This window comes from Scophthalmus maximus, chromosome 14, assembly GCF_022379125.1.
Source record: "Scophthalmus maximus strain ysfricsl-2021 chromosome 14, ASM2237912v1, whole genome shotgun sequence".
In the NCBI taxonomy this organism is placed as follows: domain Eukaryota; kingdom Metazoa; phylum Chordata; class Actinopteri; order Pleuronectiformes; family Scophthalmidae; genus Scophthalmus; species Scophthalmus maximus.
This window is the reverse complement of record NC_061528.1, coordinates 3,655,442-3,680,904: the sequence shown is the minus strand read 5'-3', so window position 1 is coordinate 3,680,904 and position 25,463 is coordinate 3,655,442. Positions and strand designations below refer to the sequence as shown.

The 25,463-nt window shown below is 45.7% G+C and overlaps 1 protein-coding gene and 1 long non-coding RNA gene across 4 annotated transcripts; one reads left to right on the top strand and one right to left on the bottom strand.

Moving 5' to 3' along the window:
* Window positions 1-3,917: 3,917 nt before the first annotated feature.
* Window positions 3,918-12,834, bottom strand: LOC118320651. The gene is made up of 3 exons (XR_004796375.2): window positions 12,762-12,834; window positions 11,005-11,176; window positions 3,918-4,209 (listed from the first exon to the last, which is right to left on the bottom strand). It is a non-coding gene; the product is annotated as an uncharacterized LOC118320651 (long non-coding RNA).
* Window positions 12,581-25,406, top strand: rnf17 (ring finger protein 17). Of its 3 annotated transcripts, none has more exons than XM_035651660.2 (39): window positions 12,652-12,733; window positions 13,359-13,370; window positions 13,490-13,605; window positions 13,847-13,944; window positions 14,076-14,163; window positions 14,239-14,355; window positions 14,438-14,541; window positions 14,845-15,013; window positions 15,111-15,187; window positions 15,344-15,418; window positions 16,013-16,311; window positions 16,445-16,540; window positions 16,722-16,880; window positions 16,973-17,144; window positions 17,521-17,662; window positions 18,100-18,287; window positions 18,386-18,515; window positions 18,628-18,790; window positions 19,021-19,136; window positions 19,357-19,474; window positions 19,575-19,692; window positions 19,770-20,036; window positions 20,160-20,307; window positions 20,481-20,593; window positions 20,804-20,894; window positions 21,043-21,164; window positions 21,406-21,613; window positions 21,883-21,994; window positions 22,200-22,363; window positions 22,700-22,819; window positions 23,143-23,223; window positions 23,548-23,667; window positions 23,759-23,815; window positions 23,904-24,014; window positions 24,140-24,263; window positions 24,496-24,631; window positions 24,721-24,907; window positions 24,987-25,110; window positions 25,250-25,406. In XM_035651660.2, exons 1-38 carry the CDS (start codon window positions 12,667-12,669, stop codon window positions 25,080-25,082), a joined length of 4,881 nt encoding a protein of 1,626 aa, XP_035507553.2. In that variant the 5' UTR covers window positions 12,652-12,666; the 3' UTR covers window positions 25,083-25,110; window positions 25,250-25,406. The 3 variants fall into 3 exon arrangements, with proteins under 3 accessions (XP_035507554.2, XP_035507553.2, XP_035507552.2); XM_035651659.2 differs by having other exon boundaries at window positions 24,987-25,116; XM_035651661.2 differs by lacking the exon at window positions 13,359-13,370 and having other exon boundaries at window positions 12,581-12,733; window positions 24,987-25,116.
* Window positions 25,407-25,463: the final 57 nt, after the last annotated feature.

Sequence of the window (25,463 nt, the reverse complement as noted above, 5' to 3'; positions counted from 1 at the left end):
GAAAAAAACGATCTACGTCTCTATATTCACAGCCTGGGTTAAGCGTTATCTGTACACGAGGACCGGCGCAGGAATGCCTGCTGTCCTCCTCTTGAGCGGTTGCGTTGCTCTCGATGTCAACTCCTTTTGTCTGTAAAATTCCTCCGTGTGCGACACGCACGGCGCAGGATTGCATCATGGCACAAGATTCCCTCGAACGATGGCGGATGGCAGAGGGGGGGGTGGTCACGTATCGCTTCGTCCTGATTTCAAGAGGCATGTGGCGTCCCTGTCATCTGGAGGGTGAAGCGGTGGATCGCAGGAACGCAGGGGGAGTGCGGTCGCAACCGGCACGGCCTTCAAAATCGCCGCTCTGTGAAAAACGGGGTTCTGCTCATTCGATTTTCTTTCTTTTTTTAAGTCCAAAATCTTACATCACACCGTCAGGATTCTCATGTGGCCTCTCGTTCGGCAAAGAAAAAGGGGCAACGCCAGGAGAGGGGAAAAAACCCACACACTTCGCTCAAATATTTACAGGCTGATTCAAACAGCGACGGCCTCGACAGAGGAGTGTCGGGGAGGTTTTTTTTTACGACGGCAACCGCACAGTGTTTTTCCAAGGGCTGTTCTTCTTCTCCTTCTCCTTCTTTTTCTTCTTCCGTCTTTGCTGGGTAAATACGCTGAGCCGGTCCAGTGATGTTGCAATGTTAGTTTGACAGGAACGAGCCCGTATTGAGCCCTAATACGCATTAATACCTCAGGCTCATTAAATCCTTCTCCAAACAGTTCTCCTGGCAATGTGCAAGACGATATCTGCAACATCTCACACTCTGACACCGGCTTGTAACAAAGAGCCCCAATAACAGCGGTTGCATTCGCGCTCGCCAAGACAAGCGCGGTGGCTCCATTTCTGGACGGCGTCCCCCTCACTTGCGCTCCTGCGCGGCTCTCTCCCCGGGGGGCCCTCAAGCGACCCGGCCGCCCGTGATCGACTCCTGCTCCTCGCTGAACCGTGGACGTGTCCAACGCCACCGCCCGTCGCCGTGGTAACAGATTGTTGTTCCAGGACGGTGCCGGTGGAGAGCGACGCGGCGGGCGGGCGGCCCGTGGTGTTCTGCGCGCAGACGGAATTAGTTCCATGTGTGGACGTCTGTCAGTGTAAACAGGGAGGGCGTGGGCCCCCGGTCCGACCGGCTCATGCCTCGCCTCAGACTAATGGACAGTGAAGGGGCTCTGGAAGAGAATGAAGGAGAACTCATAATGGATCAACCAATGCAAAAAAGAAAAAACATTCCAGCTGATTCTCCACGCTGGATTCCGTTAAGCCCAAAGTAACGCGGCGCTGCCGTCGAGGCTCCCTGCCGTGCGCAAATTCAGAAATGATATCCGTCAAGAATCGAGTGGTTATGAAGCAGATTGTGTTCAGGAGGAACCTGGCGGTGCTCGATGATGCACAGGTTGCTTCCTCGGGAACAATAGCACCCCATCTTGGATCGGATTGGACTGCAACATGACGAGAAACATTCTGTACCAGCAGCTTCCGGCTATTTTAACTGAGCAGCGTCTCGATCTACCAACGATCTACGTGGACACACGTTAACCTCTCAGCTGACTGAGATCTGCACGATGCAGAGTCATCACTCTCTCAGGCTGGACCAATCAGAACAAGGGTCTTCATGGAGGCATGCCACCACGAGAAGGGCCAAAACTACTCAAAACATCGATATTATACAATCAATTACAGGTCATAAATCACATAAATGTCATTATCTTAAAACCACCATGTCGAAAAATGCAGAGGAAAATAGAAAAAAACGAATATACTATATTTGTCCCGAACGTTTTTTAAGAATGCAGACGAGTTCAGCCTAACAATTATACATAAATCATACTGATACCTGAAACAAAAAGTATTTTCAAAAAGAAAATCAAAAAGGAAGAGAAGGAAAAGGAAGTGGGCATTGGAAGATATTAATTTTTTGGAGAGATTTTTTGTCATATTAGTTCAGACATCTGTGAAAGTAAACAGGTACTGACGATCCTACTTCAAGATCTAAATGTAAAGGATTATGATTATGAAATGAGGGTTGTTAGGTTGTTTTGGTTGTAAGTACGATTGCTACTTGTATTTTTGTACGGTGGGAAAAACAAGTGTGCAGATCTATTATCAAATTCCTTTATTTTATTAATAATAATAATAATAATAATAATAATAATTGTAAAATCAAAAAAGGTAATAGTGACCTTTGTCGTGAAGATGTAATAGCCGACCCCCTCGTAGTCTTCCAGTACGGTGCCTGTTGAATGCCTTTATCGTTCTGCTTCCTGGAGCACGGCCGCTGGGCTCAGCTGGAATAACAACAAGGTGTTTGAATGGTGACCCAGATTTCCACAGCGGAGCCGGCTGGGACTTTTCAGAGCGTCGCCGCCGCACAATGCGGTCCTCCGATATCCCCACACGCCCCCACGTGCTTCAGATTTTCGTATTTTAACCGTGTGCAGTTAAAAAAACGTTCGAGCTTAGTGAGCAAACACACCTTGCATTTGTCTCTCTGTGATTGGATGTTAGTCTTTGCCACTCAACGCTAAATGAGCTTCATCCGGTTAGTGGGAAATTAACAAGGAGCAGTAAGAACGTTCATCCACGTTTTCTGGGAAAAAACTGAGCTGTGTCAGCGTCTGCAGCTGCTACTGTTAAGTGAGTTACACCGCTGACTTTGGTACAGAAAGCCGAGGGTTCGATTCCAGGTCGTAGCCATATTCCGCCATCTTCTACGAAACGATCCTAGTTTTCTTTGCCCCAAACCAGTTGATGGAAACGCGCGTAATTTTGCACTCTCTAAAAACCCCAGTGTGTAATTTTTTGTAATTTTCCTGGCGGCATCTGGTGGTAAATGTGCAAATCGGCAGCGTCTGAAACATTCCACGCGAACGCGACGAATTCTGGACCCGTTTTGCGCAGCAGCCGCATTCGACGCGACGCCGCAAACATGGCGACTCACACGGAGGTCGGGTCCAACAGACACATGGAGTACCCTGCATGGTGCGGATCATTTCATGATGCTGATATATATATATATATATATATATAAAGTGCAAAGCGATGTGCCTCCTCGCCCGTGTGCTTCAGCACTAATGTAGCTCCATGTCTGATGGTGTAGGGCCTGAGGCTGGCGAACGCGAGAGCCGCACACTGGAACTAACACGAGCGGACGTCCATCGGAGTCGTGTTAGCGGTGTTAGTGCCTCACGCCAGCGGGGTGACGAAGGCCCATTCACGGGAACGTACGAAACGTGACCGGCAGAGAGCCGCTCTGAGACACAGTGGGCCTGGAGAAGTCAGACACACAGAAAGAAAAAGAGAGGCGATGGAGAGAACTGGTACGGCAGGAAGAGGGAAGCGAGAGGAGGGCGAGGCTGAGAGAAACAGTGAGAAGAAAATACTCAGAGAATAGAAGGACGTCAGGTGCACACTATAAAAGGAAAGACAATTTAAGTGTATATTAATAATCCTCATACAATACAAGAACTAACGAGCTGTCCGGTGTGACTCCGACGAGTGACTCGAGCTCGTGACACCTACGCGACAAGTTGCCGGTGACGCTTCGCGTGCCAGACATTGTCGTTGTTGCTGTCGCCTCTGGGAGTAAGCTCCTCCGATGTTCATCAACTCGGAAGACGGGGATGAAAGAGCAGAAGAATATGAGTTTGGAGTAGTCTGAGTGGTTATTTGGAAGTTGGGAAAGACTCAAAAGCATCTATGGACGGAACAATTTCTACGTTGCTTCTCCAAAATCCAAAAGTTTGACTTGAAAGGAAAAAAAAAAATCAAGTAAGAAATCTGTCAACCTGTCGTAGTCATAAACGCTTCGACGGCTTTTTACAAATGACCCTGTCGCCGACGTCGGCACCTGTAGCCTCCGAGCCTCTCCCGGGAATCTGTCAGCGCCGTCTTGACATGTCGCCGTCAGACAACAGCAGACATTCACCGTTGTGTGACTGCAGATCTGACACTTTGAGGAAGTCGCTGTGTCGTTCGCTTCCGACCACAGGGCTGCGAGGGCGCCACGCGTCAACACCTGCACTGGGGCGTTCTCGTCACCTCCGGGACGTCCGTCCAGCTGTCGAGGCTTTTATTGCGGCTCTTGACTGACGAGGGGGCGGGTCGGCTCTCGGTCCCGCGCGCAATTATGCGTTGTAGTTTTTGGCGGCCGACCGGCATTGTCTCGTCTGCAGTGACACGCGGAGAGAGAGAGAGAGAGACAAAGGGATGTTTGAGATGACAGCAGTGAATGACAGAATTCCAGCCATATGTACAGGTGTGTGTGTGTGTGTGTGTGTGTGTCAAGTTACATAATGGACAAATTGACGAATTCCAAACTGACAACCGGTTAACTGGTAAAATATCACGCTGTATAATTAGTTCCTGGTTAATTGTACCAAAACAATTTTTCTATGGAGCGTTGGTACAGTTTTTTACTTTTTTTTTATGGAAGTTATTTATAAAATCCCGTGAACCTGTTTCGCGGAAAAAAAGAAACGCACATATGAAACGGCTTTGAATGAAACATTGTGAAACGCTGTGTGATTTCATTTGATCAGTATTCAGACGCATGAGCGATGAGAGTCTGCGTCTTCACTTCTTCACAGTTTACAGACTCGCGACTTGGAAGAAAAAAGATTTAAAAGTGACTCAGATCTGTTGAAAATGTTTCGGATGAAAGTCTCCGGCAAACTGTCTTCGCATGAGTCGCCATGAAATTGTTGTAGAAAACATTTTAAAGTTATGAGGGCGGAGGGGAGCGGAAGAAACCTCCCACGTGAAAGTGGAGGATCATTACCACGAAATCTCTTCCACAATTTGCCCCGTGCACAAAACAATATTTCATTTCTTTGGACTTTGGACTCTCTTTTGGAATCACTGTTGCACTTCAAGCGCCAGCTCTCCTTCCATCTGTCTCCTCGGTCCCCTGGATTAAACCATCACACTCCGCCAGCTGTGTGTGTGTGTGTGTGTGTGTGTGTGTGTGTGTGTGTGTGTGTGTGAGTGAGAGAGTTTACTGTAAATCTGAAAACTACACTCGCGATGATTAACGGGGTCTCGTGTGCTCTTCAGCTCACAGCGAAAGAGACGAGCCGAGAGAAAAAGTCACAGGAGACTCTCCTGCCAACGAGGCCGCAGGTGTGTGTGTGTGTGTGTGTGTGTGTGTGTGTGTGTGCTGCGAGGGCACACACACACACACGAGAAAGATTCCCGAGACTCAGGACGACGACGTCGACGACGACGATGATGATGTGGTGGAACGTGTGAATAGCTCCTTGTCGCGTCGCCAACATTTTCTGTGGCTGTGGGAAAAAAAAGCAAAAAAGCACTGGACTTGTTCCCTGTTGTTATTTCTTCTGCAAAATCAAATCTTCATTTGATGTCTTTCAACTCCCCAAAGGAAATATTTCATATCATTTACAGCTGGGCTTACAGCCCTCACATTAAAATGGATTCATGTGGCCCCGGGACATTTATCAAATATTTTTTTTGATCCCCTTTACAATTAAAGCAGTAACATAAAGAACATTTTATGGAGCCATCAGCACACGGGGGTTTTCATGCACCATGTGTTTTTTCTGTGTCAGGCTCCAGGTGAGTCAGTCGGCCGAGCGGCTGCGGCCTCCGCGAGATTCACGCAGGGATATCGGTTGAATATGGGATATCCATATTCAACCGCCCGTCAGGTGGACGGGGGCGTTCAGGGAGAGGAAGGGGAACGTGGTCAAAAGCCCCTGGAATGTTTTCCTCGCCGTCGCCTTTGAGACAATGTTCTTGGCCGTTTGTAGGTCACATGCCTTTGTTTGTAGGTTGGCATTGCCCCAGTTGTTTTAGCGTGCAGAGAAGGTATTAAAGGAGGGACAAAATACAGCCTGATGGATTCACAGGCTAAAAACTCTGTCTGCACAGACCAGAGGATCTTTGAAGGACCCGCCCCCTTTATTCTTTGTGTCCTGACGCGACCCCAAAACTACAGTAGATGGGGTTTTTGCTTTCATGATTTTTTTTTTTTTGCCTTTGTCTCTCTGATTCACCTCAGTTCCACTTGTGTCTGTGAGAGAATGTATTATCCGTGCGTGTATGTATGTATGAATGTGTATGTGTGTTCTGTATGTGTCCGTTATATACTGTGTGTTTATTGATCATGTGCAAAAAAATTCCTTCCTCCGCTTTGTAACAATTTAGTTTTTTGCACTTCACGTACCTGATCTGTTGAACTGGTACTTAAAGGTTAAATCCGTCCTAATTCCAGAAATATTTGTACTTCACCCATCCCATGAAGTATCTAGCTATGCAGGAATAGTTTGGGTTTTATTGGAGCAGGATTTATGATATCTGAAATCTCTGTGATAGACTGAAATCTGACAATCTGGACAAACAAAAAAGAAAAAGTACATCTTCATTGCTTGATACGACTATGTATAACTCTGGAAGACAGAGGAAATGTTACATTGTTTTAAAGAAATGTTTTAAAGTTAATACCCTGTGTATTCTCACAGTATGACTGTGTATTTTGTCCTTCCTCAAGTATTTTGGTTCTGTATTTGAGTCTTGTGATGAGATAAATCGGCCAACGCCAACTATGCCTTCTACCCAACCTCCTCACCCCCCTATCGCCCACCCAGAAGGCTCTCACGGCCTCAGTCCCACCACGGGGCAGCTGACAGGTAACCAACCCCCCCCCCCCCCCGGACAACATACGGACATACACACTATCACTCTCATACGTGTTCCTTCTCACACACACACACAGTCAGAAGTATCTCTCCTTGACACACACACACACACACACACTCCCACGTAGACCTGAACTCCCTGCGCCGACCCCCGCCTCACCCTGAGAAATGTGCCATATCGATGCTGAGAAGCAGGTCAAGCATTCTGTAAGTGCAGCAAAGTGAGATAATTGTAACATAGACTGCTCTCGGCTTACTATTAAAACACCCTCAACCCCCCCCAACCTCCCCAAATCACCCAGTCTCCGCCTCCTTCGGACCCGACCCCTCCTCGACTCACACACAACATTCAAAACAACCTGCTTTTCCCCCCAGAGAAAGGCGGCAGCAGGCCGAGCGGTCGTGAAATGCTCAGCGACAGAGCGAGGAGTGAGCCGGGCTAACGAGCGGCCTGACTGGTCTGATGTCTCGCTCTGTCCCCCCCCCGCCTTGATGTGGGTCCCGTGTGATGTGCGACGGGTATTAGGTCACGGAGGCGGCGAGGCTGCACCAGGCTTTTCATGTCACTCCCTCAACGACTGGTGCCCCGTCCTCCTCCACCACCACCACCACCACATTGCGGCTTCTTAAAACTATTCCTTTGAACCTGAGGGGATGGAGGGGTTGAGGGTGCAAGGAAGCATGACCAAGAGTGATCAAGCACGTATGAATATGTGTGTGTGTGTGTGTGTGTGTGTGACCGAGGGCACAATGGGTTCACAGGCAGCATCCCCAACTTTGGGTTGTTTTCAATGGCCGTCGTGGAGCTACTGTGGCCCGGTGCCCTCTTGAAGAGGAATGTGGGCTGCTGGTACCAGTTTGTTGCAGGATTAACGCCGTGGACTTTGATGTATGCGCTGACTGAGCCGCAACGAAGAAACTCCTGCACGCTGTAAAGCAATCCGATGACAAATGCTACCTGTGTGACCCCTGGGCAGATGACACGTTGCAGGAAAAGTATCTAAGAAAGATACTGGGCCTTCAGCGTCTTCATCTTCCACAATAGAGTAAAGGTTTATTTGATGTTGTGTATTTATTCTGCCAGAAATTACATATAGATTCCCACACAACTCACATGGATTATCAGGGCCACAAAGTCATAATATTACCATTATGTAATTTAAAGAAGAGAAAGGAAAAAAAACAATATCCCCGTCATTTCCTTTTCCACAGAAGAGGCCATTTTCCTCCGTGTGGTTCTTTCGTGTGGATGAAGAGGTGCTGAAGTATTTTGTCATTTGTGAAACCCTAAACTAAAGTATAACTCAACAAGATTCTATCATTCCTCATTTTTAATGCAGGCGACAGGCCGATCTTCTGATGTTCCCCCTTCTGAAACGCCACGCAGCCTAAAATCACGACTTCATTCTCGTAATGATATGACTTTTTTCTCCCACGATTGTGGCTTTTTCCCCTTTAAGTGGCCCTAATACTCCGTCGTAACGACTAAACAGCAACTTATAAGAACTGGGCAACTCAAACTGGGAGAAAAGGGGGAGGAAGACATAAAAAAAAAAGCCGCAAAATGTACCATAGAAGTGAGCCAAAAAACTTGAACAATGGAAGCATAGTCTGAAACAGAAACTGAATATTTTAACTAGTGGCATTATTATTTATTGTAGCACTATTGTACTTGCACTGCAATGCAGCGTGCGCGTATCCTTCTGGCCACTCGGTGCATATTTGTGGTTCTTTGTCCTCGAGAGTAAAGTACGAATTATAGAAAAATTGTGTCGGTATCAAACGACAGAGAGGAAAAAAAGTCAACGTGTGTTGGGAGCAGGCGTCAACCTTCTTGGGGAAGACAGATCGAGATCTACTGACAAAGAGGCCACAAGCCTTAGAGGTCAATAGGAAATCTGTGGTAAAAGGATATAATGGCTCCATTCTGAGCATATTGCGAATAAAATATCCCCCACCCCCCAATATCACTGTGCATCGTGTGTATTGATGCGGTCACGTCACATAAGAGAGAAAAAAGAGAGCAGTGTCTGTATGTGTCAGCTGACCTGAATCGAATTACCCTCCGGCACATATACATTAATCAAAAACAAGAGTTGACGTCAGACACACAGAAAAAAATGATTAAAATGCGTGAAACTGATTTTTTTCAGATGGGGAAAATGAAATAGCACACGTTCACATTTACAGTGCAGGTACTGTAGCTGTTGCACTGTTTTCACATGGGCTGAACATGGTTCTTCTTTGTGTAATGGCAGGTCTTTCCTTTGACCAGACAAAGAGATTAGCGGAGGTATAGAGCGACCGTCATTTGCCGTTGCCCCCCTGCTCTTTTCAAGTGGCCTGCGGCAGGGGGTGGGGCGGGCGTACCACTTAAAGCCAATCCATAAGTCTCCTGGGCCTTGTGCGTCTGCTGACCTTTTCCTTGTTTTGTGTCCCCCCCCCCCCCCCCCCCCCCCCCCCCCCCCCCCCCCCCCCCCCCCCCTCTCAGACGGTCAGGACCCAAACTGAAAAGATGGAAGCGGCTGCTTCCACAACCGTGCTCGCAAAGCTAATGGGTCAAAGACTCAAAGGAAGATAAAAAGGTTCCTCAATGGAAAAAATCGAATAATACATGATCCTTCCAGGAGAAAAAAAAAACTCTCTATATGTCAGACGTTTGCCGAAGTAGCATCAAGGTTAATGAACTCTTTTTTTCCACCTGATTTCATTCTGAAAGACATTTGACTTCGAGGATTCATGCTGTCTATCCGATAGATTCTATGCATCTTACCCTGTGCTCCTATAAGAGGGAAACAAAGGAGTGGGAGGGGGTTGGTTGTTGTTTTGTAATAAGACCTTTGAGGTGCACACAAGTGGACGGCTTCCTATAGGCATCATCTCCTGTCACATGAGCTGACCCACAATAAATGATTCAGGAAATAGCTGGATGATGATAAACAATGAAAATGGGTGGATGGTTGTACGAAAGCCATCGGGAGAGAGCTAATGAGACGACGCGGCGTAATTATGAACATCATTAATGAGTAAGTGATTTGATAGGGGTTTATTTTGGGGGGGCGGGGTGCAGGGGGGTTATTGTTCCTATGGAAACACGAGGGAAATCACCCGAGGATGGGAAGTGACCCACATTTGGGAAAAAGGAGAAGATGGGGTGGTCAACCCCCATTCCCCTAACTGGCACCCCCACATCCCCCCTTGGGCGGCCAGCTGATTGGTTCATTACCCGTAGTGAACACATCTACGACCCCCACCCTAGTACACAAACACATACCCCCACCCAGCAGCCCCCCACCTCCTGTCTGTCTATCATCCTCCTGCCCTGGTAAAGACCAATGTCCAGATTCCTTCAGTGCCCTGATCAGGGTCCTACATAGCTCCACATCCTCTCCATCTGCTGGAATGCGAAGTGCAGGGTGGAGAAATATTCCTTTTGTTCCACGTCAAGTTTACAAAATCTGTTCACACACACACAAGGTAGTGATTAATCAATAAAGAACAGATTTTTGGGGGGGATTTAATAGATTTTTCGGATATGAAGATTTGACTTCATCTTTCTCTCAAAATCAAATGATGGTAAAAGTTCATTAGGGAATCTGCAAATTGTGGTGAACACCATCTGTCAAATACACAAGGAAACCTACACGTACATATGGACATGCATATATGCGCATAAATAACTTCTTTCTCCTCATCCAACCATGCGATCTGCAAAAATGCAATTAAGCCTCTCAAACACTTATCCAACCAAAATAACCATAAGGATGAGGAATTTCAGATTCCATTAAATACATTTTAATAAATGATTAATGAGTGGGGTTTAAATATTAGGATAACAAAAGGTACATTATTTTATTTTGTATTTTCATCTGTTACATCTGTACTGTATATATGAGGAGCATTAGTCATAAAGAGGAGAGAATATGTCAGATACATTTAAATTGTTCATCTAGGTTGGAGCTCAGGGTGTAAAATGATCTTTAAATGATTTCTGGTGGACGAGGTGTTTACTTGAATACCTGCAGGTGTGTTGCGACACCTCACAACAGGATGGTCCACTTTCACCTCAGATCGTCGCCTGGAGCTTTGTTTTCATGATATTTATTCGGACCTTTCTGCAGCGGTGGGGTGTTGTGCTGTTAAAACACATGAATTTCAAGTTGTTCTTCGGGGCTGCATCCTGTCATCTCTACACGGAGAGACCCCCCCCCCCCCCCACACACACACACACACCCCTCCAGGGATTTGGGTGAACACTCTCGGAAGGTGAAAGTTTGGACCGTGTTGCATACTAGATGAATTTACCTTACACCATCTGATGCCCGTGCCTCCCTTCTTCTCCATCGGCTGTCACTCCCGGTTACTGCTGCTTCGCTGCAGTGGATGGCCATTGTCCTCGGGCGGGGGGGTGCTGCTGGCTGCAGCTGCGCTCGTGTGGAGAGCGGCGACGTGTTGCCGTTAGGTCGACCGCGGAGCCCTGCAATTGGCTCAGGAGGAAACAAAAGAATATCAGGACACCACAAATTCAAAACGAAGGTGTATGTGCAGTGATTGATTAGTTTGATCTTATTTTAGGCAAAAGAAAAAAAAAAAAAAACCTTTAGCTGTATCGATCCACGTCCACTGACAATATATTTACCAATATGCACAAAGAATAACATTGGATTTTGAGCTACAGGGTGTAGGCTGAAGCCAAAGCTTATGATTCCTACACTTATTATCAACAACTCTTTACCTTATTAAGATTTATCCAGATCATACACATGGCTGGACATGTCCTCATACATTCACTACCTCTCCTTGTGTGGATACAGTCAAAAATACCACATCAGGAGATTGTCATTTGTCAACCAGATTATGATAGAATCAAACAACTTTTTAACAGCCTTCATATATCTGTATTTAGCTATGCATGTTTTAATAAAGAAATGAGGTGATATGAATAGATGAAAGGAAACATTATTAAAGAACAGATCATTTTGTAGAGCTGTGGGGGGTTTTTCACTTGATTTTGTGAACCCATCGTCTGATGGTCCACCTGTGTCTGCCTTAGTCTTTGGCGCCCTCTAGAGTCCACAAAAAAGAATACATAGCATCGTTTTACCTCTTGTGCTTGAAAATCAATACTTTAAATGTTATTTTGACTTCTATCTGTTGTTCAAATAGACTATGGATTGATGTCATTGTCCTTTTTTTCTCGAGTCTGTTTGGGGTTGTTCTGCATCTCGTAGTGGAGCTTTTGTCTTTGCAGTTATTTTATGTTTCTCTCTTGAAAGAATCTTAGAATTTATCGGCAACGATACTTGCACATACTTCATATTTTCATGTACTCAAGAAACCTTTTGCATATGCTCTCATAGCTACAGGATTTCAACACCTTGGTTGGTTTTATGTGAAGGACAGAGTCACACAGCTTCAGCTCTGTATCTATTTCTCTCTTTCTCTCTCTCTCTCTCTCTCTCTCTCTCTATCTATCTATCTATCTATCTATCTATCTATCTATCTATCTATCTATCTATCTATCTATCTATATATATATAAAATTTAAAAAAAAAATATTATTATATATTTTAATCTTTCATCATTAAAAACAAGTGAAAGAAAAATTATTTCACCTGCCAAAGCTCTGTCACCATCTGGATTTTTTATTTAGTTAAATAATCATTTCTGTTTTGTTGTTGTTGTTTCTTTTTTACAATACTTCCTGTCAGATATAAAATAAAACTTTATTGAAAATAATAAGTCAACAATAATTGATCTTTATTCTACTTGACTCTGCAAAGCCTCCCTGACACAAAGCTCGCCTGTTTTATCGCTGATTTAAAAAAATTTAAATTTGAAAAAAAAAATTAAAAAAAATTACTCTCCGTCAAACCGTGTGGACCCTGAACGCACCTGCGCGGTCATGTGACAAAGACCATCGAGTGATTGAGACACAAAAAAAAAACATTTAAGAGACAGAAAACAATGGACGGACGCGACATTCCCAACGCTGTCATTTGCAAATACTGTGGAGAAGTCTTCACTATAGCTGGTAGAATATTTATATCGCCGTTTCTTACCGTTTAACGCTCCGTCGTCATTGAATCTATCGTGACAGACGTCTGCGAGCTAGCGCGAGAGCTAAAGTTCTGCTAGCTAGCGAGTGAGCTAAAGTTCTGCTAGCTAGCGAGTGAGCTAAAGTTATGCTAGCTAGCGAGTGAGCTAAAGTTATGCTAGCTAGCGAGTGAGCTAAAGTTATGCTAGCTAGCGAGCTAAAGTTATGCTAGCCAATTAACGTTACAAACGTGCGTTGGCAGGTGTTTGAATGTTCAATATTAATATCATAACCCTAATGTTAATGTAACAACGTGACGGATAAAATTATTTTTATAATTATCCACTTTTTCAATGATCTTTAGAGGATGTAGTTTCTTGTAGCTAAGCTAAGCTAACCTTAATACGGAGCAGACTGTCGACATCGCGCCAAAGCGACTCCATTGACGTATGTTCCTGATTAGTAGTGAAGATAATCACATAAAGATTAAATACGAAAAGAAACTGCTTAAATATTATTTTAGTATGTTAATTCCATTATTAAATGCCTCAAACCAGATTCAACAATTTGTGACTGACAAAAATGTGAGCTAAATTAATTTAAATCCTTGAATAACATGTAGGGCAGGTGACAGGTGAGTGTTGACATCTGTGACCATCACCAGCAATAATAATAAAATGTGCATGATATTCTCTTGCACCGTATATTGACATTGCATTAATTCTGCTTGTTTTGTGTGTGTTTGTTTTGCAGAGGATGATGATGCTGAGAGCAACGTCCCTCGGGTGCTTCTGTGCGGCCACATCTTCTGCACATCGTGTCTGCAGTCCATCCAACTTGACGGCGTCATCAGATGCCCAGAGTGTGAGGTAAAGAAACATTACCAGTGGTTTAACTCAGTGGTCAGACCTGGGAAGCAGGAGCTTTGCTTCCACGGTGTATTATTATCCACCTTTGTCGAAAAATGCAAAGCTTGCCATGGCTTTGGTTGGAAATCTCAGCCTGTTAAATTAACCAAAGTGGTGGTAGTTTGTGATTTGCATGAAGCCCGAGGCTGAAAATGTTTCAGGTGTCAAAGAAAAAACAAACGACCATGTTCCCTCTCTGCAGGTTGAGTCCACCCTTCCTGAAGATGGGGTGCATTTCCTGCCAGAAGACAGCAGAATCATTGGCCTCATCTACACGGCGAAAACGAACATGATGAAAAAGTAAAAAAGTAGATCTGATTAAGCTGAACCACATTATTGACACACATAAGTGTTAAAATCCTGTTTTAAGTACCTATTTTTTTAATAATGTGTAATTTCTTTTTGCCTTCATAATTCTCTCTCTCCTGAAGCCTCCAGTCTCAGCGATCAAATATTCGCAGGAGGAACAGGTTATTATCGTCCACCGATCTTAACGGCAACACTGTGGATAAGGAGCAGGTGTGTTTGGTCGCTGGTGGGGGCATGAAAGTTGTCCTGCCAGCCCCTGCTGTTAATGTTTAAATCTTTATACAGTTAACTGGACGGGAGGAGGCTGCGGTGCCTGCTGACACTGAGAAGATCAAGAGGACGGTGGATGAGGCACTGGTCCAGGCGGCAGAAAATCTTGCCCAGCTGGAACACATCCATGAGGTGAAAGCTGCACTAGCAGGCAGTCTTGTATATAAGAGAAAGGAAAAGGTGAGTGTTCACTGTCTGTGTTTCATCCGTGCAGATTCTCACTACAGGTCTGGAAGAGCAGGTGAAGAGAGAGAAAGTTCGGCTGGTGATGGAGATCAAGCAAGCGGCAGACAAGGCTTCACGTGCTATCCAGAAGTGGTATGAATGTCTACATTTATACTTTGGAACAGCAAAAGCTGTCTAATAAGATCATAGTTTCTGCCCCTTATATTAATATGAAACATACACAGGTCTTGCTTCGCCCAAAGTTGTTTTATTTTTATGAACGAGATGGAGTTTCTTTCGTGGTCTTTCATTTTGAGAGTGCACTGATCGAGGGACTCAAACTGAAGCACGGGGACATCTGTGCAAGAACAGTATATCCGAGTGCAGGCATAACAGCTTTGAGCTTCCGTAGAAATAGAATATTCGTCTTGATGCTCGTAACGTCTTCGTCAACAGGAAGGACGTGCAGTTGAATCAGCTGACGAGAGTGGAGGCGCAATTCTCCGCCAGCCACGCGGCAGCGTGCCGTGTCCAGGAGAGGATCAGGGCCTTGGAGATTGCCATGCAGATGGCCAGAGGGGTACAGCTTGTCCCCCTCCTGGAGCAGTACTGTACCCTGGATAAGGTATGAGATGTTGATATACATCCATGTGAGCACACAATATGCTATAAAAGCCACCATCAAGAAAGCGCTGGTTCATTCTGTTTGTGGGGTGTGATAGGTTCTGGAGACACTGAAGGCCCCTGTGAATAACCAGTCCTTCAATATGAAAAGCATCACTATGGATTCTGGAATGAGGTTTGTCCCTTTAAACCGGATTTTTGTTCATTGCTGTATAAGGTCACTTCTCTGTTATTATCACAAAACTTCTAAAACGGTTTTCCTGCCGTGTCAGCCACAGTAGCTTCGACTTGCTCTTAATCTTGAACTTGCACATGTATGTTTGTGTTACAGCTGTGTTTACCGGTCAGAAGTTCTCAACCGGAGTCTGTCTCTGTCTCTGAAGATGGATGTCAGCAACCCAAAGCAGTGAGTCCTCAAATATCATCCTGTATGTCATCTGGATTCATTTTGGCATCGCTGCCAAAAGCCTGCACCGCTGTTGTAATAGGGGGGTTTTTTCAGTCTAGCAATGGAATTACACACCTAAACAACAAAAAAACAACATAATTACAGAGACAAATTCATGTTTTTGCAGATGAGCAGTTTCTCTCACCTATGCCAGAACAGTGTTCTCTCATATCTTATTTTAGTATTATTATTATTCTTGTTGACAAGTTGCTCAGGCGCTCTAGTAAATTGCCCGCACAAATTATGAATATAGTTATTTATTTATTTTTTATTTGTTTGAATTATCAACTGGTATGACTAAAATGATCCGGAATATTAGGTTTTTACTAAAAGGAGATGTTTGCTTACATAACGTTGAATCACTGAGATATTGTCACGTGTCATCACAATGTTATCAAAGTTTCTGATTTATTATTATGCTAATGAAGGCAGCCCTCTGTATTTTGTAATTCTATGTAATATGTATATTACATGTGCATACTTATAAAATAATTTTCTTTATATGTCTCTTTATATTTTAAAACAAAGTCCTTTTGCTGTTTTCTCTTTTAGCCTGTCCGCGTCCCCGCCCAAAGACTACCAGGCGCCCGGCTCCAACAGAAAACCACCTTTTCAATGGGTCGAGGGTAGAAAGAGAGAGTGTGTCTCACCCCAACAGGGCAGGCCCCCCTCCCCACAACAGAAAGACCAGCAGAGCTGGGCAGCAGCTGACAGACCCGCGCTCCGAGGCTGCTCCTCTCCGAGCCCACGATCTCGCCGCAGGTCCAACCGTTCTCGCCACAGCTCAAGCTCAGACATCGGAACTCCTGACGTCATCATCGAGGGGGTTTTAGACGAGGGAGAAAAACATGGTGAGATAAAAAAAAATCTCATTTACATGATGCCATTTCTAATCAGAACATTAAATTGCACATGTAGGATGGAGACGAGAAGAGAAGCCTTAATCTCTTTTTTTGTTAATCTATTTGTGTCTCCTCCCTGCAGCGCCCCCACCCACTGGCCCCGAGCTGGCCAACGACAGATGCAGGAACCCCAGGAAAAAGAAAAATCTGTGTTTTGGCAACAGGAGAAATGCCAACTGTATGATTTTTATAGTTAGAGTAATATTACCCCCAAGAATTATATGCAAATACAAGACAAAACAATTACTTTTGATAAATCAGCATAATCCTTAATTTTCCTTCTCATCTCCTTGCTCCCTTGTCTCTCCAACGTGACAGTTTGACTTTTTATATTTTTTTAATCTTACCTTCGTCTCTAGTGTCCCAGTGGGTGGTGGTGATGCACATCGTGAATCCGAGTCACTTCTACGTGCGCTACGTGGGCGAGAAGAGGGAGAGCGAGATCCTCTCCAAGAAGATCAACCACTTTTGCGGCAGAGAAAGTTGCCACTTCACCTCCAGTGACACGGTGGAGACTGGTGTGTGGGGGAAATAAAAACATAAACCAAACTTATGATGATGGATTCATTAGTTTGCACGTGTGCAGTTGACTTAATTGCTGCTCTTAAAGGCTCCATGATCTTCGCGAACTGGAAGGAGGAACTCTGGTGCCGGGCCAGTGTGGTGGAACTTTCGCAGAGCGGCTGCACGGAGACAGTGAAAGCCTGCAGAGTCACCCAGCTGGCCAGTGTCCGAGTCTTCTTCTTCGACAGCGGCCTCACCAAAAGTATCACTGTACAGAGGTACACACACACAAACACACACACACACACACACTCCTCCAGAGTGGAGACAAATGCTCGTTGATGCCAACAGTTCCTGAGATGAAACTTTGGTGGTTCTTGGAGACTTTCTTTTTGCTTCAAACAGGCTTCAATTTGGGATAAATTTGCCACGACTGCCAGTCCCAGACAGTTGTTTGAAAATACAATTGTAGATGATTTACCTTGGAGTGATTAGATTAGTATTGAGTAATCTGATGATCTTTTAAATTCCGTTGACAGACTCATAGGCACCCACTACCCTCTCTGAAGTCCTTATAGAGAATTCTACTGAATTATTCTTCACAATCAAAAATATCTGAATACACCCTCCAATCTTCTGTTGCACCTTTTCCAGTGAGGACGGGACTCCTGAGGTTTCACTGAAGGCCGTGAACAAGCACCTGAGGAAGGTGGGCGAGGCGGTAAACGTGGACCTGGATCATTTTGCTCCTCAGGCCATTAGATGTTCCCTCAAAGACCTAGTCCCATACGACCTGGTAAGACACATAATGAGATAATTTGGTGAGGGCCATGAGAGAAGAGCTGTCACATGGTGGCGCTCAAGTTTTAAAATACAGCAACTTTTCATGAGTGAATGTCCGTTGCAGGTTCACTCTTTTTTTTTATCTCTGTTTCTTTCGCTCTCCTTCTTTGCCTGCTTTTGTTCCTCCGCCAACAAGATTCCTTTTTCTCTTGCGAGGTTGGGTGGTTTTTGTCAATTCAAGTGTGTGTGTGTGTGTGTGTGTGTGTGTGTGTGTGTGTGTGTGTGTGTGTGTGTGTGTGTGTGTGTGTGTGTGTGTGTGTGTGTGTGTGTGTGTGTGTGTGTGTGTGTGTGTGTGTGTGTGTGTGTGTGTGTGTGTGCATGCGTGTGCATGCGTGTGCATGCGTGTGCGCGTGTGTGTGTGTGTTTGTTGCGAGTGTTTCATTTGTTCAGACAAAAGGCTGGAGTGAAGAGGCACAGGCTGAATTCCGCAACGTGGTCAGCTCCGCGGCGGTGGAGATGAGGCCTTTCGGTCAGGACAGAGACTCTTTGTTGGTGGACCTGAGGAAAGCGCCCATGGACCAATCCAGTGACGTTTCCATCTCCGTCAGAGAGTACCTCGTTTTTATCGAGGTGGCCAGGTAGGCATGCGCAAAAAAAAAATCTGATGTAGTTAAATGATCAAACTGAATTGAAATTGAAAATCAGACTTTTATTAAGATATCAAACCCTACTGTAGGTTTTACTCCCCGGTGACGCTGAGCAACAGGCCGCTGCTCTACTACCCTGCTGTCATCCCCAAGATCAACACAGAGCTCAACGCTGTGGTGTCTCACATCAACAACCCTGCTAACTTCTACATCCAGCTGGTACCAAATATACACATACGTAAACACACACATGCACTAGATATATAAAAACTTTTGGGGCTTTCACACCAAATGAGAAGCACATATTTCCTTGCCCCTCCCCCCCGACCAGGTGGACGACATGGAGTCCCTGTTGCTCTCAGTCAAGCTCCAGGAATGTTACAATGTGACGCCAGTGGATGGACGAGACGACCTCAACATCTACTGCCCCACGATAGGACAGGCCTGCGTCGCCCGCTTCGACGACAAGTTGTGGTACAGAGCTCAGGTCATAGGTGAGGCTGCACGTATGTGATGCTATTGTTTATTGATTGTAATGTAATATTCATTCCATGACAATTTCATCTGAATGTCTAGTGGATGAGGCCTGTTTTTTTTTCTCCGTGGCTCCGTCACGGCTCCACCACAGCTGCACTTTGCCATAAACCAATATGTTTGCCATAAAAATGACTGTCTGTCTCTTAAATTTAAAACCATCAACACCTGTGTGTGTGTTTGTGTGTAGGTCATCCAGGTGGCAGAAAAGTGGAAGTGTTTTTCGTAGACTTCGGCAACGTCAAAATCTTGTCAGTCAGCGACTTGAGGAAGATCAAGGATGAGTTCTTTGTGCTTCCTTCCATGGTGAGAAACGCAGTATTGCAACTGTTTTGTTTTGTCCACAAAGATACTGAGTTTACTATCACAAAGGAGCAAAGAAACCAGAAAATATTCATATTTAAGAAGCTGAAATCAGAGAATTTTTACCTTTTTTTCTAAATAAAAACTACTTAATGGTCACTAATCGAGTGTTCTTGAAGAGCACTGGGTTGCGTCAACAGGAAGTGTATCCTCTGCTGTCCAGGCGATCCACTGCTGTCTGTCGGATGTGGTTCCTCTGGACGGAGCGACCTGGACCGACGCCTGCACCGTCAGGTTCATCAGCCTGGCTCACGAGAAACTGGTCACTATCGTGGCGAAAGGTACCGTCGACGTTGGCATGTGACTACAGAGAATCTAGTAGCATAACATTTTGTGGTCTGTGTTTTGGTTTCATCTGTTTTATGATTGTCCCTGCTCCAGGTAGAAACGTCAAGTTTGGGCCTCTGCCAGTCAAACTGTTGGAGAGCAGCCTGAATGGGCCACGGACCAACGTCGCCGAGCTGCTGGTCAAAGAGGAGCTGGCCTGTTTTAAAGACAGGTGCTTTTTTCTAATGAGTTATTCATCATCTCCATTCCATCTCTTTTTCTTCTCTCTCACACTCACCTTTCTTTCAGATTTAAGTCGGAGCCTGCCAGTCACCCGGATGATAATGACTCTGTCGTATGGGAGCCCGGTTCGGCCACAGAGGAGGGCATCAATTCCCCGGACCAGAAAACGAAAATCCCCCAGGATCAGGACGAGAACAATGAGGAGCCGCTGGAGTTTCAGCCCTGGCTCGAAGCCCCCGTTCAACTCAAAGACCTGAAAGTGATCGTCAGCCACGTCAACTCGCCGAGCAGCTTCTACGTGCAGCTCGCGCAGCACGTCTCTCAGCTCAAAAGGTCGGCATTTTTACTCTTTGCTTTCTGACATCATAAACACGGTGAGATGAATTAATTCATGAGGCCTTATAAGTTTGAAAGCCTGTTGTTTTAATTCTGTGATTACACCCTTGTGTCTCACAGGGTTTGCGACCTCGTGAAGCAGGAGTGTGTCCTCACCGAGCCACAGGACGTGGTGTGGGAGGCCGACGCCTACTGCGGCGCTCACGTCAACGGGGTTTGGGAGAGAGGACGGGTCTGCTCCGTTGCCACGTCCACCGACATCGCAGAGGTATCGAAGAGCGTCGCGACCAAAAGAGCGTTCTGAAAGCTTTATTAGTTTATAATCAGTTTTACCAAACACCGGTAAAACCCCTAAGTCCCTGTATGTTGCAGTCACTTTGTAAGTTTGTTTGATTCAGTAACAGTGACCCTTGTTTCCTGGTCTCTGTCGGTCGGCACCAGGTGATTCGCTGCGATCACGGCAACAAGGTGAAGCTCCACATCAGTAACCTGCGACCGCTGCCGTCCTCTTTGAAGGGCTCGCTGGCACTGGAGTGCACGCTCACCGACATTAGGTAACACACAAACACAGACTGTATTCAGTCCTGTACCAAGACACAAACCCTCGGATTGGATTGATGAACTGTCTCAATGTCTAAAAAGAAGTTTCGGGTTATAAGAGCTATTTTTTTCTATTTAATCATTTACGGTGGTCGTGGTGTTTCATATATGGAGCGTGTTTGTTCAGGTGATCGTTCTGACCTCGCTCATTTTCTCTCCTTCAGGCCGGCGGGAGGTGGATCCACCTGGACGGCCACGGCCTCCAACTTGTTCTCCCACTACATGACGGGAGCCTCGGCTGTTATGACCATCAAGGTGTTTTCCTCCTCCTTCTTCTTATCATGCGCCGATCTCTTCCTTCTTCTTTTTTTTCCCTTTTGGTCAAGTGCCAAAAACATCAGAATAATTTCTTCACGTCACTTTTCTTTGTGACTGACGTGAACTTGTTTCTCTGTGTGTCCAGGAGTGGTCGGATCAGTGTCCGGTGCCCGTCGCTCTGTTCTGCACCGACGCGACGGGGCAGTCGATCAGCATGGCAGACTTCATGGTCAGCGAGGGCGTCGCCCTCCGAGAGAGAAAACCAAGGTCTGTGTTTGCAAAGTCTGTGTTTGAGCCCACAAACTCGACTTACAGGTCTTCAATGACATTAGCAATCTTTTTTCTCTTTTATCATATACGGTGCTGTGCAAAGGTTTGAAACAAAAGGTAGAGTGAGGATGCTTTTTCAAAAATAAAGTGTAGGTGGCTGATATTTTCCGTTTTAGTATTTATAACATGTTAATGGCACCTTTTTATTAATTTAAGTGTGTGTTTGTTTTTCTTGCAGAGACGACGTCACCCAGAAACCCAAAGGAGCCGATGCTCCGTCTCCAGTGAGCGAGACACGGAGTCCTCTCAGCTCTGACGACCAGAAGACAAATGGTCCTCATCCTCCGGCGACTTCTTCCGTCACTTCACCCTCCCAGTCCACTTCCGTCGTGTCCCCTCGCGTCCCTCCGAAACCGGCCCCCCGCTGCATCTTGTCTGCTGAGAGGGTGAGCACGCGCACGCACGCACGCACGCACGCACGCACGCACACACACACACACACACACACACACACACACACACACACACACACACTACTGTTTAACGAACATTTTGAAGAAAATTTCTTTCAGAATCTACTGATTGTACCTCGTAAAATCTAATAAAAAGTACATGGGAGTAAAGGAGATGTAGAACAAATTAACCACCAAAAGCTTTTACTCTCTGTAGTTCTGGTTTCATCCTGTTTGTGATGTGTGTGTGTGTGAGTGAACAGGTGAAGACCGAGTTGTATGACCCCCCGGAGCTACCGTGCCTCAGTCACATCCAGATCAGAGTGTCTGCCGTCGGGGAGGACGGTCTCATTTACACCAGAACACAGAATGCAGGTAAGAGAAATAGTTAATCCTTTTTTTTTTTGAGCCCTGAGATTATCATGGTTTTTGTACGTGATAATAACGATCTTTATCTCTTAACATTACAAAGTGCTTTTCAGAACCCTTACAAACACGGTTAGAAAGAAAGTAAAACTCAAGTAAAAGAATTGATTGTTCCAGAGAATAAAAAACATAGAATATATGGTTTGTGTGTCAGAGTGTCAGTTGGAGCAGCTCCGGGAGAGGATTCAGCGGAGCATCAAGACACTGCCCAGACAGAAGCCCTACACCTGGAAGTCGGTCCAGGGCTGCGCCGTCTGTGGGCCCGACATGTTGTGGTGCCGAGGGCAGCTGCTGGAGTTGCTCGGAGGACATGTGAAGGTCTGGAACACACGAATAAACACACACAAACGAACAAACACACACAAACGAACGAACACACACAAACGAACGAACACACACACGAATGAACGCACACACACACCAATCGACAACCAGTAAAGATTAAACAACACACAGGGTGGCCACAGGTCTTCAAGTGCCTTAAATTCAAATAATAAATAGTATTACATTAAATAGTATTACAAAAACATAACTGCTTCACGGTTATTATCAATATGGCACGACAAAGATGTTATTAGCTCACAAAGTATTTGATGAAAACTGCATATGCCTGAATGTTAATGAAAAGCTTGTCTCACGTCTGTGTGTGTCCAGGTCCAGTACGTGGACTACGGCCTAGTGGAGACGATCCCCGTGGTCCATGTGTACCCGATGCTGCTGTGTGAAGAAGTTCCTCAGCTGTGTTTACCCTGTCAGCTGCACGGCGTCAACCCTGTAAGAGTGTGTGTGTGTGTGTGTGTGTGTGTGTGTGTGTGTGTGTGTGTGTGTGTGTGTGTGTGTGTGTGTGTGTGTGTGTGTGTGTGTGTGTGTGTGTGTGTGTGTGTGTGTGTGTGTGTGTGTGTGTGTGTGTGTGTGTGTGTGTGTGTGTGTGTGTGTGTGTGTGTGATTTTTATTTTGAAAATGTAAACAATTTTGCAAATTTTTTTTCTGAAACATGGTGTAAAGGATGATAGTTCTGATTTTTTATATTTTATTTAAGGATGTTTGCTGAATCACGATGATCCTCCTCTTTTCTTCTCGTGTCATGTTTTCCCCAGATCGGCGGCAGGTGGCAGCAGGATGCAGTGGCCCTGCTGAGGGAGCTGCTGCTGAACCGCTGTGTGGACATGCACGTCGTGGTAAACACACGCTACCACACCAGAGACAAAGTGTTATTTCCAGTCTTTTTATTTTTTTATGATCAGTCAGTCAAAAATACCGAACAATTGTAGTTTCTCAAATGAAAGTATTTGCTACTTTTCTTTGACTTTGATCTTAAACTGTGAATAAATTTGCAGTCTGGGTCGATCAAAAGGAATTTGAGGATGACACAAGGACAGATGTTTCTTTCTTTTTTTAAATTATATTTGGAAAATAACTGATGCAGAAATTAAAAATAGTAATTAGTGGCAGCCCATATTGTTTAAGTTGAGTTGTAAAGTAGTTTCTGACGTGTGATTTAGAAACTGCCGTCGGATGCGAGGGAACCCCTGACAGTTGAGATCTTTCTCGACGGGCTGAGCCTCAGCAGGATCATGTGTCACCACGAACATGCCTCCATGGACCTGACTGGTTCCACACAGGTGTGTGTGTTTATTCATTTCTGTTATTTTGTTTGCCAAGACGAAGCAGCGTCGCCATAATTCACACGGCAACATCTGTGTTTCTCTGCAGGGCCACACGGTGATGTCTCCGGCCCCCATGTTGGACGACTGGGACATCGACACTGAGGTAATGTTTATTATTTTGGTTCGGAGGTCTGAACCAAACAAGGTCGTTGTGTCAGGCCCCTCGTGACTGATGCAGATGTTGTTTCCAGGGTCTGAAGGGTCCCGAGGAGCCGATGCTGGGGCCCTTCATCCTCCCAAACTTTCCACAGAAGAAAGAGCCGTTTCCAGTCAGGGTGAAGCATCTGCAGACGCCCAACGAGGTATTTATATATCTATATATTATACCAATAAACTAATCAGGTCCTGTTAGTACTGATGACGGGACACTGGAGATCTGAAGTGAACTTGATTGTTCAAAATTCTTTCTGTGTCTGTCGTCCTGCAGCTGTTCCTGTGGCCTGTGGAGGGAACGGCAGACGTGGAGGTGGACGGAGAGACGCTGGACGAGGCTCTGACCAGAATCAACGCAAACATCAACAGTCTGCCGCGACTCACCAGCTTCCCTCGTGGTAACATGTCGCCGTGTTTACTCTGCCGGTCGTTACGAGGCAGAATAGAGCTTTAAACTTCCAAGCAACCATCGTGTGAACAGATTCTTTTAGGAGAAACTTCTGTTCACACAAATAAAATGTCAAACCTGTGTTGCTGCTTGCAAAGGATGGCAGATAATTGCAGCATCTCAAATGTCTGTGCAGAGTTTAGCTTAAAAGTTAAGACGGACCTTCCGCTTGTGGTTTCCAGAAGGTCCATGTCTGGCGGAGTACAGTGACGGGAAGTTCTACCGGGCCAAGCTGTTGAACCTCAGCAGCGCGGAGCCCGTAAGGATCCTGGTCCAACATGTCGACTTTGGCTCCGATGACATTCTGCCCATCTGCAAGTATGAGCCTCACTCAATTTTATTGAGGTCGACCATCAACAACAGTCTGTCTTCATCGTCGTGGTGATAATTCTGTCGCTCCCCGTCAGGCTGCGTCAGATGCCGGCCGAGCTGCTGAGGTTCCCGTCGCAGGTGCTCAAGGTCAAAGTCGCCGGCTTCAGAGCGCCGAGCGTCAACTGGGAGGGACAGGTTCTGCCCTACAGCCCCAAGTGGAGCGTGAAGGCCGCGCGCGACATGATCGACCTGCTGCACGGCAACATCACGGCCTCCGTCGTGGTGAGACACGCACACAAACCTACGTGACTGATAAACACGAGGGGACTTACTGACGCGTCCCTCTTGTTGTTGTGTTCAGGCCGAGGAACCGGAGCTCACAGTTCTTCTGTACAACAAGGACGGACAGTTGGTGCATCTGCCTCTGGTGAGCAGCGGACTGGCCGAGCTCGAGTGAAGAGGAGACAAACCCCTCGACACCACAGGTTCACGTACGTTTTCAGTTTCATTTCAAATCTGCAGGTGTCCATAACATTTTTAATGTTACTGCACCACGAGTCTGACGACTGTGTTGTTAATGTGTAAACGATATATAACGAAATCCCTCCTCTCGTCTCTCTCCAGGTTTTGTTTTGTTGATCGTCTTCGTTTCATCTTTTCAGAGCAGCGACTCGTTTTAAGTTTGTTCATCTGTGGTGTTCCAGTGAGCTGCTGAGTCCACTTCGTTATGGTGTCAGATGAGACTTGTCTGAATGTTACAGATTAAAAGTCTAAAGTTCAACTTGCAACTCTCTGCAGTGTTTTTCTTTCGTAATAAAAACTCCTCTATAAAAAATTG